General features: G+C 34.7%; 2 protein-coding genes across 2 annotated transcripts in view; one reads left to right on the top strand and one right to left on the bottom strand.

Annotated features, from left to right (window-relative positions):
* Window positions 1-2,851, bottom strand: part of LOC126968937 (large neutral amino acids transporter small subunit 1) — a 45,155-nt gene extending 42,304 nt beyond the window's left edge. The window contains exon 1 of the mRNA XM_050814165.1: window positions 2,384-2,851. Coding sequence (XP_050670122.1) covers window positions 2,384-2,526 — 143 coding nt within the window. The 5' untranslated portion in view covers window positions 2,527-2,851. The remainder of the gene's footprint in view (window positions 1-2,383) is intronic.
* Window positions 2,852-12,056: 9,205 nt separating this feature from the next.
* On the top strand, window positions 12,057-15,818 carry LOC126968988 (iroquois-class homeodomain protein irx-3). Its single transcript, XM_050814252.1, has 4 exons — window positions 12,057-12,120; window positions 12,598-12,840; window positions 13,013-13,172; window positions 14,969-15,818. The coding sequence occupies exons 2-4, from the start codon at window positions 12,731-12,733 to the stop codon at window positions 15,536-15,538; spliced, it is 840 nt and encodes a 279-aa protein (XP_050670209.1). The 5' UTR covers window positions 12,057-12,120; window positions 12,598-12,730; the 3' UTR covers window positions 15,539-15,818.
* The last annotated feature ends 709 nt before the right edge of the window (window positions 15,819-16,527 follow it).

Consider the following 16,527-nt stretch of genomic DNA (forward strand, 5'->3'; position numbering starts at 1 on the left):
TTAACAAGTGAAGCACCTTTATGCTAGTGTGTGTGCGGTTACGGTGGATACCAGTTACACAATTTTTTTCCCTTAACCAATCATATATGGCAAAAAATACATTAATAGTATTGTTTTTAAACTTTTTCACTTTTTATTGCGACGCAAACTGATCTTTCACAGGCGATGGCAAATCTCATAATGGCGGCCGATCGGCTTGTATTAGTGTAAGTGAGTGCGTGGGGCTATGTATTTACACGTTAACCGGCATGTTTTGGTGCTTCACTGTTATGTAAGGTGACACGGAGTCCTTATTTTTTTTCTCGTCCGTGTAAGCAACATAAACAGGTAAGTAACTTTAACTATTAAATATATTACGCAATTTAAAAAAAAACGTTAAGACGTAAAAGAACCGCGCGCAAAACGTCTTTATCCTCAATAATATAATCTTTTATAAGTATTGTATTATATAACATTTACCTAACGATTAAAACATTTTTAATTGAATCACGAATGTTTTGTCATTCTCAATAGCATAATATTTTGAAGCTGCACGACTGGGTGTGGGGTGCAATTTGGTTGCGGCAAAGCAGGCATTGCCTGTTCCGGTGTCTGCGGTGTATGGCCCGGTTCATGCACAAAGACCCCCCATCGAAAACACAATTCACTGTCAGTACATTTATGAAAATTTAATATAATGTTCACAAAAATCGTCACCTTTTTTTTTCATTATTATAACACTAGAAATAAGGGATTGCTTGTAACTAATTCTAGTAAGCTTCATAAGATACATAATAGCTTTAAGAGTAAATGTATACACTTTTATAATAAAGTCCCAGCCACTTTTCAGGCATTATGTATAAATAAATTTTAATGTATTATTAAAAAAATGGCTCTGTCGTAAATTCTACAACTCCACAGCTGAATATCTAAGTAGGTAATCGGACGCCTGGGACTAGATTATGATTATTTTATAGCAATAGCAATGACAATATTGTATATTTTAATAAAAAGGGCGCAAAAAAATAATGCTGGGAGACTTTTTTGCGCCGCTTCTTCTCTCTCAGAGCGCCATTTGTTTCCAAAGCGGTAGTAGTATCGAGTAGGTATATTAGAAATGGCATCAAAAAGAATTCTAGGATGATATTGATGACCACATTTTAGATTTAGAAGATGAACGAATGTACCTAAGTTTATTTATTATTGTGCATCTTCTTTCCTTCATATCTCATAAAATATTGATCCCAGCAAAAAAGAGTACAGAACCTTTTTTAATTAAAATTGTATGAAGATTACGTGAGATTTCTGCTATAAGCCACCGGTTATGAGTTATTTAAGAAAAAACTTTAAAAAGAGACCCTTAAGATTCTGATAGATCCGTTAGTAAGTATAATTATTTCTTTTAACAGATTCCGTAATGAATCTCAACATCCAAGACCGTATATTATTGTTGCAGTGGTCTAAGAAAGGAGGATACACCTACACCCTTTATTAGTTACTAGCTGACCCGGCAAACGTTGTTTTGCCATATAAAGTATAATTCACGCGATAGTTTTATAAGTAATAAAATATTGCCTATATTATAGCCTGTACATCATTTTGTTCTATTGTCAATAGTTTTTGCAGCGCACGCAAAAATAGGTTTTCGATTTTACACCTTGTGTTACAAAATAGCAATTTTATTACGGATCCCTAATTTTGAAAAAAAACATAGCCATCCTCGATAAATGGACTACCAAACACTGAAAGAATCATTCAAATCGGACCAGTAGTACCAGAGATTAGCGCGTTCAAACAAACAAACACTGCAGCTTTATAATATTAGTATAGATTACTGTAACACATAAGGAAACTGTATGCAATAGGTAGATAACAAAATAACCACTAAATAATTAGCAAGACAAATGTAACATGATTTTAAACTGTATTGAAATAAATGCTACGATGCATTACCTACGTAGATGATAATAGGTACATACATAATAATCGATGTCTATTTTAAAATAACACTATTAATTTTGCATACCACTAACACTTAAAAATTAAAATTAAACAACCTAATTTAAAAAGTAGGTTCTCATTCTTATTGCCAGTTGCATAAAAACTGTTTCGTGTTTACCTACCTACCTTCCCAGTAGATAATAACTATAGTTAGGTACCTAATTAAATATTATGATAATTTTAACATGAATTATTGTTTCCTAATGAATAAGTCGTAGTACCAAATAGCGCACTCTACATTAATAATGAATGATCCATTAATGAATTAATGAATTAATATTCATATGACTGGTCTATAATTTATGCTAACATTTGAATTGGTTTATTTTAATTAAAATAAATCAAAGACACACAGTATATTATAAAGTTAGTATACTTTCTAAGTAAGATTTTGTTTACTCACCCAGTGTAGAGGTAAACGCCAGTGGGAGATATAAATATTCCAGAACCAATAATAGTCCCTATTATAATACCAACGCCATTAAAAAGCGTTATTTTCCGTTTTAAGGTTACTTTATCCTCGACGACTTGAATTTCTTCTCCCATGCCGTAAAAAAATCAATCACAATTAGTATGTAAACAGTACGCACGTGGCGTGATAAAAATATGCACGCTTATTCACTAATTCAGCATTCACTGGATCAATATTTGTTACTGAATAGGTCGTCAGTCAAAATGTCCAAGCATAGTTTATAAACTTTCACACAACTATATCACTTTTTGTGTCTGATTGAAATCATTTTCACGATCGGAACGAGAATAGTCCGACGCGAACGGAGGAGTGACGGCAAGTGAAGTATTTTGTGAAACATGTATTTGTCGAGACGTGGCCTCGGCGCATGTGCGAACTGCCGACTGCGAACTCACAGTTTTGACTTGAGAGGACCGAGGACCGTTTTTCGCGCTTGATTGTAGAAGTAGATAGTTGTTTGATATGTTTGTTGTGTCATCATTAATTCACGCATGTCGATTTGAGCTCTATGTGCCATGTGACTGTGAGTCGAAAAGCCGGGACCGGCAAACCGTCCTTAGGTGTAAAAGAGACAGCAATTCGCAAAGGGTCATTTAATAAGTTGCGGAACTTGTTTCCAGGCATGCTAATTTGAAGACATATAAGTACCTACCTACATATTATAGTTGATAGAGACTGTAATATCATATTAAAATGTTATTTACAATTGTATATATTGCTTATTAAATTATCGAAGAAAAGGTAACTGTTTCAGCAATGTTCCAATAAAAGCAATGACGTTATGATGTAATACTAAAATTATTGCATCACCTTCATTCATCGAAAAAAATGTTTTAAAGCCTATAATGTACCTAAACACAGTAAGTCATGCTCATTGAAATGGCATTGCTTGCGGCGACGTCGAGGGCCGGGTCGTCTCCTTCCCTCAAATATGTGCGAAGGGAATGATTGCTGGTCCATGCGTCTACTGGTGAACGGGTGCTGCATGTGGTTGCGGACCTGTTAAAGTTAATAAATCATTGTATTTGTTGGATGCAATTACTTATTGTGACAGTAATCACGACCATCATGTTCACTAAGCATCCTTACACATATAGGTAATGAATTCAAGTTCTAAAGGTTGATGCATCCGATATTCGATTATTTATATTTATAGAGTTTAGTCTTAATACTTTTTATGAAATATTTGATATTATTTAAACAGTCATATATTGGTTGCAACACCACAAGAGTGTTGCTAGGATTATATATAAAGGTGTACGAACTTTTTTTAAGGAAAACCATGGTCATTTCACAGTTGCAGTTGTACCTAAGTGGAAAGTTCCTTGAAAACCGCTTGGTAGAGGAACGATGGAATAAAAAAATAAACCGACCTAACGATGACTCAGCAATCTACTTGGCATTCATCTACCCACGAGTTCTTAAATTATTATTTTTTTTTACAAAAAACTAGAGGTGAGACAGTTAATTTAGCCCTTTTTTTAAATATTAATTATTAAGTGAACTATTTTCTTTATTTCTACTTTTTCTCTGTCCTTTTTGCTTTGTTAGGTAGAAATCCCCACTTCATCTTGTTGATTAACATTATTTTCGTGTATCCGAAAGCTATATGCTTCTACTAACTCTCGTTGACTCTTGATATCAACACACCTGATGATGAAATAATAATATAATTAAATATATACTTTCAGAAATTAACCGTAAATAAAAGTAAATCGAAACTTTTCGTGTTTATCTTACCCCGTAAAATGTTGATGGGGAAAGACGGAAAGTTGTGTACTAAAACACTTTACATAGTTAATAGTACTTAATATCTCTGAAATACAATAGATGGACCTCAGAGGCAACTATGTGGGAAGGGCCAATAGGAAAAAGGAGAATAGGACGTCCTAGAAAAAGGTGTATAGAAGACATTCAAGCGACAGCAGGATACTTATGGAAAAAGATAGCAATGGACAGAGAGGCATGGAACAAGCTGGAGGAGACCTATACCCAAGAAGGGGTTCCAATCAATAATTATGAAGACAGTACATAACAACAGTCATTTATAAAAATAAAAATTATATATATATATATATATATATATTTTCTTATCTATGTAAATAATGCTAACAATAAGTAAAATTTATTATAATAGATGTAATCATAGATATAACTGTAAGAATGTAATTTAATGGTGGATTGGAAATAAATAGGCTTTATTAAGAACTAACAAAAATTCTTTCAATTGACTTTTGTACTGAGCGTTACTTCCGTCCGAAAAAAATTCTGAGTTAGTTTTACTTCAATTATAAGCAAACATTTTAAACACAAGCTCGTATCTACCTAGATAATAATGTAAAGAATAACGAGTCATAATAAATAACTCGAGTAGCTTGCAAAAAATCACAGCGAAGACATCAAGATTTTTCGCAGAAACACCGAGAGGTGAATTATGAATGTCGAGACGGACGCGATGGCATAGCGGTTTGCGGAGCTTTTATTAATAACGTTAGATTAAGAATTCTCTCATCTGCGCTCCTACTAGAGACCACACTTCCTAAAAACAATAGCTTTTTTATTACGTCACAAATCAGATGCTCGTGTGCGTGACATCTCGACACTCAATGGCATCTTTCAAATTTTGTAACAACGCTTCGCGTTATTTTACATTGAAATTAATAAAATACAAAATACTTACAGAGGATATGTGATCCCAGTGCCTTTCTTATATCTTTTAGTATAATTCTTTCATTGTATTATTAGTTCGTCGTTAAGCGTAGTATTAGTTCTAGCTGGAGCGCATAGAAGACACCTAAAACTGGTGTTTTTGTTGTACCAAGGGTGTTGAACACACCGTTGTTTCCCTTAGAAAGAAGGGGTATATAACATAATTAAATTTTTAGACATACCTATATATATCTATATAAGTTCAATATAATTATTATACATATAATTATATTCAATTATTTTTATTACATTTTGTGTACAAGTGCCTTATTAGTTTTTATAGGAAATTAACTGCTCAGCGTTTTTGCCGAGTCAACAACTCCTAGAGATTCCTGTCTAGCCAATAAACTAACTAACCGAAATAATTAACACGAAATATTATTATTTATAACAATTAAAATTTAACACGTCTAATTCTATTAAGTATTTATTGTATAATTAGTCGAGGTGATTTAAAGAAAAAATTTGATCTCTATATATAGAATGCGTTTTCTACAAATGCAATGTGTTTTTAGTAACATTCAAGTGGCACTTCTTAAGGCGACACTAAATGCCAGCGACCTTGAGCGATATTAGTTCACCGCTGCCGGCCCGCCATCTATGCAACAAAGCCAATAATTTCAAAATTCTTGCGTGGAAAACAGTTTATATGCTTACAATCCTCGTTATTCACTACAAATCCGTATAAATTAACCTACACAAAAAAGTACAAGCTATAAGAATAACTTTTCTGAGAGAAGTACCAAAAAATATGCGTCACGCCATGCCAAAAAACTTGTTTAACTTCAAAGAAAAGTGGTAGTTCAAAAAGGCTCGGCAGTGTTAACTATAACCAACAGCACGCATTAGCAACCTACAAATAAAACTTAAGGATATGTGTAACAGGATTAAGTAGTGTTCATAGCTCGAAATGCTATACTTTCACCACAAAACTTGCCTAAAAACACCATGTTTGCGTGTTTTCCGCTTACTCATCGCCTTAATTACTTAGACTTTAAGTAAAGTAAAAAACAATAAATAATACAGATAAAATATAGTCTATTCTCTATAATCTCAGATCACAGAACTGAATTCTTAAATCTGTGCATTAGTTGGGAAGTATATAGGTTTTAGCCGAAGAGAAGATGCAGATCTAGCGAGCCCTCCCAAGAGTCGTCTTTCTTCGAAATACAAAAACTATATAAATGTAAATAATACTTCAACGATACTGGTGAATGACCTAGTAACTTTCACAAAAATTATTAGCTTGCAATAAAATCTGATATAATTAACAGTGACTTTTTAAATTCGATGATATATTTAATTTTTAAACAGGGCTTATAGTATAATACTTGCCTATTACGATACTTATATATCATTATCATGTGCCCGAAGACGTCCACTGCTGGACAAAGGCCAAAGATCTCCACGACGCCCTCATGAAATGTATATATATACCAGGGGCGTGCATGCTATATAGGCTATTAGGCAGTGCCTACCTGGTTATAAACTTAAATAAATATAGCACTTGTGTTAAAGTTAATTTAGTTAAATTTGGTTCCGTTTTATAACCAAACTTGTATTGAACACCCACTCATAAAATTTTTCCTTACGCTAGATACTAGATACCTACGGTATGCAATCTTTGCATATTCCAAGGCTCAACTACGACTAGTTAGATCCACAGTGCCTACCTTGCTAGAAAACCAATGCACGCCCCTGATATATACTTATATATACTTGTATACAAATAATTAACTAAAAAGTTACCCCACGAAGGAAATACAAGAGGATTTGAGTACTTATTCAGTTTTTACACCTTACTCTCAAAGCAGACCACGGCCAAGACATCAACAGAATTTGCTACGCGCCCCACGCTTGCTTAACCCTGACTGACTTAAAAATGACCAACCAAGATTGTTGCAGGCGGCCATTGAAATTATCAAACAGGAAAGGCGACTGAGAATGCAGTTTTCAAGTGACTGGAACTTAGAATCCTGATATGATAATGCGGAGGAAGCAAATAAATTACCGTGCAGCTATATATCGGGTTGCTATCGACATTAAAATAGAATTGCATATAAATGTATTTATTTATATAGTTATGAATATAACATATTGCAAAAAATTTCAGAAACCTACATTAGTTAGTGAAGGGTCTTTGAAATGGTGAGAAGAACTGATAAGAAACTCTCAACGCATCTTTTACCTAGTTAACACTGAAAATGTTTAGAAAATGAAAACCGGCTTAATGTAGGTAGTTGCCAATAATATATATATATATAATAATAGTAATCTGTGTTCCTCTCTATACATCGTCACATTTGATGGAACCACTGAGAAAAGCAGTGGGCCCATTCTTCATTAGGGGTCCCTTCTATGGCATTTTCGTACGCTTTCATCGCATCTTCAGAGCTCGTAAAGCGAATACCTCGAATTTTATCTTTAGTTCTTGGGAATAAATAAAAGTCGCAGGGCGCCAGGTAAGGACTGTATGGCGGATGACTCATTATTTTGACACCTGCCATAGTCAAATATTCAACAGTTCGTTTTGCGGAGTGCGCTGAAGCATTCTCCTGGTGAAGGAGGATCCTGCTTCGAGGAAGCTGCTGTCTAATTTTTTCCAAGACAACAAATAGCGATTGACATACCAGTCTGCAGTAACTATCCTTCCATCTTCTAGCACAACTGTCGCGAAATGACCAAAGCATGAGGCAATCATCTTTTTTCCTTGACTTCTTCCTTTTTTTATCTTAGTTGGCCGATCCTCGAAAGGAAAACCCACTGAGCTGATTGTCTTTTGGTTTTGGGTTCGTAGCAATATATCCAGCCTTCATCACTTGTGACGATGTCAAATACAGCATTTGAGTCACCGACGTTGAAGTTATGTAACATTTGGCGACACCAGTCCATGCGAAGGTGTATGTGTATGTTCGTGTAATATTTTTTGAACATGACTGATACCAATGCCTAGGCTTGCCCGTATCTGCTGATAGGTCACTCTCTTACCTTCCTCTATCATGCGTCGCACATCACTGATGTTATCTTCAGTAGTCGCTGTTAAAGGACGTCCCTCACGCGGATCATTATTGAGATTGCTACATCCACGCTTAAACTCGTTAAACCAATTGTAAATAGGGCACGAGATGGGGCTTCATTAAGAAATGCTAATCGCAGCCTATCATAGCTTTGTTGTTGAGTAAGCCAACAACGAATGTCATAATAAATCAATGACCGAAAATTTTCTCGCGTTAGCTTTATTTTCACGTTTAACAAGAGTTTTAGATTTGTCGCCAATTCACAAAAACAAATTACAAATGTATGAAATATACCTACTAAATTAGGTTACCAGAGAGTTGTAAAATTTAAATTCCAAAAAAAGTTTTCATTAGCAATGTTTCTAACTGGCCAGTTCTAAACATTTTCAGTGTTACCCACGTAAACTATAGAATCACGACATTACTTAGCCTTTTTAATATACCTAGTTTTGCCCTAAACTCTACTACACCCTTCCTCAAGTAGCGCTATATTTTGTTCGCTGTTATCGTTATATCAACCATTTTACAGGCCGCTAAATAATGGTATCAAAACTTTAAAATATCTAGGGAATAGGACCATCCGATAGTAATTATCTGAAAATTATAGTTAATAATTATGAACTATCAATGATTCCCGCCACGATACGCAACTAACTGCAACTTTTGTTAAACTAACTTAAAGCATTGCTAATTCTGACTCCGTCTTCTTCTATTGACCTAAGTCAGAATGAGAAAAAACACTCCTTAGCGGCTGTTTTAAGTTAGCGGACCATTATGAATAAGGGGGTTAAAGTTTAGTTTGGAATAAAAAAAAATATGCACCACAACACTTCATAAGTGATAGTAATTTTGTCAAATGAATAACACCTCTTTTGGTACTGAATTTTCTAAAAGGACGAAAAAATTAAACCGCCTGTTTGTGATTATATTTCAATAGGCACTTAAATTAAGTTTGTCTAACTGTACTATTGCGGTTTATAATATTAGACAACGGACACACGGTCGGACTGAAGAATTCTGTCGTCCATGAAATTCATTCAATAAAAAGAGGTATTTATCTGCCTAATTATATAACATCTACCAACACTTTTATTGAGTATAATTTCTGCATAAGATAACAATATATTTTATCTCTATTTAGGTCTATTATGAGATCCATCAAATCTCTATCTTAGGCGTCTGATTAGGTATATTACTTAGGTTTCGGATAACTTATTTTTAAAGTATACTAAAGATAAGCTGAAATTAAATATTTAAAATTATATAAAATAGATTTTCTCTGCTCTTCTTTAATGATGCAGCTGAAATTACTATCACACGTATTATGTTACTTACCTTAAATATGAAAAAAAATAAGTATGATTATGTTTTTATATTAAATTGTCATTTAAAAGGCATAAAAGGCATAAAAGGCATTTATTTTCTCAAAATTGATTCCTTTAGAATTCTTTTTGATGTCATTTCTTATACTACTAGATACTACTACCGCTTCGGAAACAAATGGCGCTCTGAGAGAGAAGAAGCGGCGCAAGAAACTCTCCCAGCATTTTTTTTTCTGCGCTCTTTTCAATAAAAATATACAATATTGTACAGTCGCTATAAAATAATCACAATCTAGTCCCAGGCTGTCCGATCATTTAGATATTCAGCAGTGGAGTAATAGGATTTACGACAGAGCCATTTCTTTATAAAACATTTAAATTTATTTATAGATAATGCCTGAACAGTGGCTGGGACTTTATTGTAGAAGTGTATTCATTTACCCTTAAAGCTATTATGTATCTTATGAAGCCTACTAGAATTAGTTACAAGCAATCCCTTATTTCTAGTGTTATAATAATGAAAATCACTATTAAGAGCAAAAAGGTGACGATTTTTGTGAACATATATTAAATTTTCATAAATGTACTGACAATAAACAGTCATAATATTTATTTCTTTAAATTTTTCTTTGAGAGACTGTCTATAACCAAGCTGATATATAGATTATAACCAAGCTGAATAACCAAGTCTATAACCAAGCTGATTTATATTATCATCTTGTAAAAAAACGGAAAATACCTAATGCCAAAGAAACCTAGTTAGATAAATCATTGAAATTGGATAACGGTCTACTTTCCTACATATTAATTTACACGGACTAGTAAAAAAATAAGGACTCCGTGTCACCTTACATAACAGTGTAGCACCAAAACAAGCATTGGCTTGTTTCGGTTATGTATCTACACGTTAATTGTAACGTGTAGATACATAGCCCCACGCACACATTTACACTACTACAGGCCGATAGGCGGCCATTATGAGAATTGTCATCGTCTGAGACAGATCAGTTTGCATCGCAATAAAATATTTTAAAAATGCCGTCGTGCGTTGTGAATAAGTGTAAAAACGATACTTAAGTATTTGTGGCCATATATGATTATTTAAGGAAGAAAAAATTGTGTAACTAGTATCCCCCGTAACCGCACACACACTAGCATAACGGTGCTTCGCTTGCTAATATCACGGCGCGGAGTCCTTCTTTTTTTAATTATAGTCCGTGATTAGTTTATATGTATGTATATGAATATAATGTTTGCTAGAAAAATTATTATTCTGAATTATGTTTTCAATTCATTCCATCTAATATGTTAGGTAGAGTTAATGGCTCCTTTATACGTCTAGGAATACAATTTTACAGTAAAATACCAGACAGTATAGTAGGACTCACTGAGTACAAATTAAAGGAATGTATTAAAGCTTCTTTGATAAGAAAAACTTTTTTATTTATTTAAACTAAATTTCGTTACATGCGACTTATTTACCAAACAAAATTGTAGTACTAAATAATTATTACATGCACCTCGTAAGGCATAGCTATGAACGACAGAGGGGCAGACATTCAAATATACAATATGTATTAACAGAAAAGTAACTTTTTGAAAGAGCTTATTAATTTTTTAATATTGGTTTCGACTTTTAATTGTTCTGGTAACTTATAAATTTTAACTGACATTGGGTAGGGACCGGAACTGTGTAATGTTAATTTAGATTTAGTTTGCAAAAGATTTTTTTTATAGCTTTATATTGTATCGGAGATAATGATAATAAAATAATGGTTCTGGATTCGTCTGCACAGGCCACCTAAACCGTATAGGTAGTATTATTTTAAGTAGGCTTACCAATTTTATTATAAGTTGATTTAAAAGATGATCTAGGAGTTTCTATTCAGTTATTCTCCCTATGTCAAAGCTTATTTACGAACTGATGTCGCTTCATGAAGTTTACCAAGTGTTTTTGCAATATGTTATGTTATTGTAACTCCCTATAGTAAATAAATATATATCTATTCAATTCCTGCTGTGTTTACTTGTATCCTCGTTCGGAGTGCTGACTACATTACTGGGAGTTACGAAGTAAAGCGAGACAATAATATGTACTTTAAGCCGGCTCAGAATCATGGAATTTAGATGCAAGTTCGGATGCAAGACTCCAGTATCAGATGGAACCAATGATATTTGATGGAACCATTGGACCAAGTACGCAGAGCTACTCGAATTGTCCAGCATCCGGAATCCACTTCAGCTCAGCACCTTACAGACTAATTTGTTTTGTATTTTTACATCCATTGTAAAATCTCACGAGCTCTACTTTTCCGAAAATGTGGTAGATTCAGTAATTTTAAACAAATATTTACAGTGAAGATTCAAAAGAGCTTAGTTTAAGTCTAATTGAATCAAGTTTATTTCACTTTGACTTTGCCCAATGTAAGTTAGCGTTAGTTAATAATTAGACTAATAAATGATAAGACTATTCTGTTGTTTAAAGACACCGCGGGAGAAGTCCTGAAATAACATGAATTTGCAGCAAATAAGTGCGTCTGCGCATGAGTAGCGGCGCTACAATCGCAACAGAAATCCGACAGTGGACGGCCATTTTCACTCGGAGCTTTCCCACAAAAAGGTACGTACCAAAGTGTTGTTGTGAAACTAATTTTATTATATATTAAATGCTTATCAAATAAATTAATCCTTTCTAATCCATTTTGATTATTTTCTCCAAATTTATTAAATTCCTTAGTTATTACGAACAATGACCTCGATACGGCACGTAATAGATAGATACTAAACATGTTTTTCTGTTTTTACTGTTTTTACAGAATATATATTCATTGTTATATTACTCATAGAAAAGGTGAATACTTAATTGACAAGTAAAAGTTTAAAATATCTCAGTTACTGTCCGATCATTGTGGTTGGAGACAATAACATCTAAATCTGAACTAAAGAATGTGACGGTCATGTTTCTGTTACATCAACGGGTTAGTTGTATAAAGCGAAACATGTTTTTTGTGTAAAAGCAACAATAATAATTAATGTGTTAAGTATACCGTGCTCGAATAAGATCTATTTGTGTCAACATGTCCTTATTTTTTAATAGATCAGTAAGAGTCCCCCGCATCGTCAGAGATATCGAGACACGAGATTACAATCAAGTGTGGCACCCTTCACACGTGTTTGGAGAACTCGCGCCCAAGAATTATATTAAACTTTGAACAATTTTAAATGTTCTCATGACGTTATTTGAAATTTTGCGAGACGATAGTAAAGAAAACATGGATGACCCAACGCAAGGAGACAAGGGGAAATCCTTGAGGCCTGTAAGAAGCAGACGATACACACGGTTAGTTAACATGACTCATAGCTTTCAGTCTTTATGTAATAAATAATGTCTTTGTGCGTCACTTAACAATATTTTGATTGATCCCTTTGTGATAAGAGCTAACGATCCCTGGACGTAATTAACAAAATGATTTATATTAAATTTTAACATAATCTGATTTGATTTGATACAGACGATCTTTTATAACTGGTCAGCGACCGCAGAAAAGGCTTTTTACTCCCGAAATAAAACGTTACCTAAAGGACTGGCTTGTACGACGGCGGGACAATCCATATCCTAATCGCGAAGAAAAAAAAGTGTTGTCACGGGAAACTGGGCTTACATATGTACAGGTAAGTTATAAGTTACAAAAAGCATGTTATAGTCGAATCGATGTCTCAAATTTCACGATCACTTCAAAACAACCTAATTGGCTTTGTGCCAAGAATTGCTATTGTACATAAATAGGCACTATTTTTGTCTCTGCTCGGTTAAAGACAATTAAATCTTGTTCATGTTTTAATCTACATTACATTCGCTATAACAATGAAAGTACATATTAGTTAGTACCTATATGTTTTTCGGTATTTAAATAGAAATATACTATTAAAAACAAAATAAGGCTCACTTAGATTTGTTGCTGTACCACAAAATCAGTATAGACATTATTCACATTACTTTGCTTAACTTATATAACAACAAAATAATATTATAGTTTACAATTTAGGCTAATAATTGATTAAAAAAATGATCAGAATTGCTTTTTTTTTAATTTCATAATAAAATTCGGCATTCCGAATGGAAAACATGAACAAAAGAAAATCGGCGGAAAAGGGCAGTCATTTTTATTTCTTAATTTATTAACGAGTATGTCCACCTCTCTTAGCAATACATTGGATCAAATTCCTCACGTTTTCATCTAGAATCTCCTTCCAGATACGTTTTTAATCGACAATCAGCTGCTGTTGGTTATAGACTCACCCCCCCTCATTCTCTCTAACCCTTCGTTTCAATTGGTCCCTCATATGCTCGATTGGATTTAATCCGGACTGTTAGCTGGCCATGGTAATACCTCAATATGAGACTCTTCTACAGCACAGCTTGGGTCGTTTGAGCTGTGTGTGCACGAGCATTTACTTGCGTCAGGATGAGTCCAGAACCTGCTCTCTGTGCAAATGGGATCACTTAAGACCAGATGATGTCATTGATGTAACGTTCTGCAGTTACCGTACCCGCATTTAAGATAGTGAGCTCAGTTTTATCGTGTAAGCTAATCTCACCCCAAACCATTACGTTGGGATCACCTAAACTGTCAACTTCGTGGCTGCAGGACTCCGAAACTTCTTCGCGTCGTCTCCACGCGACTTTGTACTCGTCTCACACAAAGCACCTTTCCCACTGATTAATCCCCCAGTTAAAATACTGACGGGAGAATCTTAAACCTTTTGAACGTTGAACCCTGGTCAGATGAATTCGAACAACTCGTCGTCTTGGCATTTGCTGGTATTCGTGCAATCAATTACGGATTGTTTGGTCACTGACACGGGTACCCGTTGTCAGGCATATAGGTCGTGTTGTAACTTACGGACCGTTACTGTACGATCCCGCCGAGCAACTGAACTGGACGTACCGATCCTCGTGCGCCGTTGTTATACAAACTTTACCTGAACCAGGTCTTCTGGCAACACAGTCGATCTCTTGGAAGCGGTTCCATGCATTTTATATAGTTCTGCGAGAAACCCCACTACAAGCCCACATAACGGTGTGAACATCCTTCTTGATTATTTGTAATAGCCTTGGTTGCAGTAATCGTATTCGTCATCCAAATTAAGTTTTTCTTAAAATGGTGGCCAGTTCTTTTTAAATTAGGAACACGAACACCAGCATGAAAGAGATCAGACACCAAAAGGTCATAATTTAATGCTAATTATCTGTTCCTTGCAGTTTGCTAAAGTACCTACACTTAAATAATATTAATAAGCTAGTGGCCTTATTTTGTTTTCAGTAGTATACTTATGAAATGTATTTCTATTTAAATAGCTACAGAAAACCATTGTATTTAGGTTCCTATTTAAATATTAACTAAACTACGAAATGTAACCAAACATTTTCAATGCTGCAAAACTATAACCTACGTTATATGTTTCAGATATGTAATTGGTTTGCAAACTGGCGACGGAAATTAAAAAATGTCAACACTACAGATATGAATCAATTGACCTGGGGTCATCTTATTCGTACTTATAACGACCGTGCCCAGGGCAACGTGGAACAGTTCAGTATTGGTTCAGATGACAGCATTTGGAGTGAACCAGAATCTCAAAGTCCACAACTAAAACCGGACCACACAGATGATAAGCATTATTATGAGAACAGCTCAGATGCAACAACAGAACACAAAGATGGTGACACAGACGACACATCTAGATCCTCTGAAGAACGCAGCGGACCATTTAATAACAACTGTAACGAAATTGATGATAATAAATCAAATGAAGAGTTAAAAATCACTGGTCCACTATTGTTAACTAAATGGCTAGAAAGTGCAGCGCGATTTAAACCAAGAGAAAACAATTATTTGTGGTGGGCGGATGAGAAAAGAAAGAAATCGGATGCTAAAATGCAGAAAATTGTACTTCATAACCAAGTACATGACAGAGATGAGGTCGAGGCGGCTATGGCTCTTACAACATTGGCCGCAAGTCGCATTACTGTATGAAATATTTCAATATTTTACAGTGTGGAATTTGAATACCATTTGACTATTATCCGATTTGCTCAATGAAAAAAATTGTATTTATAAGTATTTGAATTATCTAAGGAAGTAAATAACTTTAATGTGTCGTCTATTAGAAATTTAAGTGCGTTGTCAAATAATTGGTGTTATTTTACTTACGTTCCTTGTTATTCAGTTTAGGTTTAAGAATCTAAAAGTTTGATCTCTTTTATACTGGCTGTAGTACGAACCAAAATGATATTATATTATTGTGATAAATTTATAGGCCCTAATTATTTATGAATACCAACCCCTTTTTACGTAATTTTCTGCTAGGAGCATAAAGTTATATATTCAAGAGCAAAATCCAATCAAGAAGGAAGAATATCCAAAAAAAAAACGAGAGCAAATAAGCGTATGGATCACCTGATGGTGTGGGATCTCCGCTGCACATATTCTTTTGCCTACACAGCAGCTTCGGTCGATTGAGTGTAGGTAGGTACCTTTTTTTATATACGAGGGGGCAAACGGGCAAGAGGCTCACGGGATGGGAAGAGGTGAGGCAACCGCCCATGGACATCCGCAAAAATAGGTGTCAAGAGATGCGTTGCCGGCCTTTAAGGTGGGAGTATGCTCTTTTCTTTAATGTCGCTAAGTCGTATCGGTTTCTTGGAAAAGAAATTTCTTGTAAAACGCGATGTTAAGGAAAGCCAGACGTCAACGTGATGTGGGTGGTATTTTGCATTGTGACCTACATGTGTCTATTAAGGTACCCATGTCATAGACCTTGCAAATACGTACTAAGATGCTCATTCGACAGTTTGGAATCTTGGCTTAGCCGCCTAGCAGTTAGCAATTTATAGAAAATATCTCAAATCACGGCTGGAAATGTACAAAAGGAATTCCTAATAGGAGACTAGTGGCGCTAACCACGTATCGTCGCCGCAGCACATGCTATGCTGCCCCTGCGGCGCCCGTGCCGCGAGTCTTGG

The sequence above is a fragment of the Leptidea sinapis genome, chromosome 17 (genome assembly GCF_905404315.1).
Source record: "Leptidea sinapis chromosome 17, ilLepSina1.1, whole genome shotgun sequence".
NCBI lineage: Eukaryota > Metazoa > Arthropoda > Insecta > Lepidoptera > Pieridae > Leptidea > Leptidea sinapis.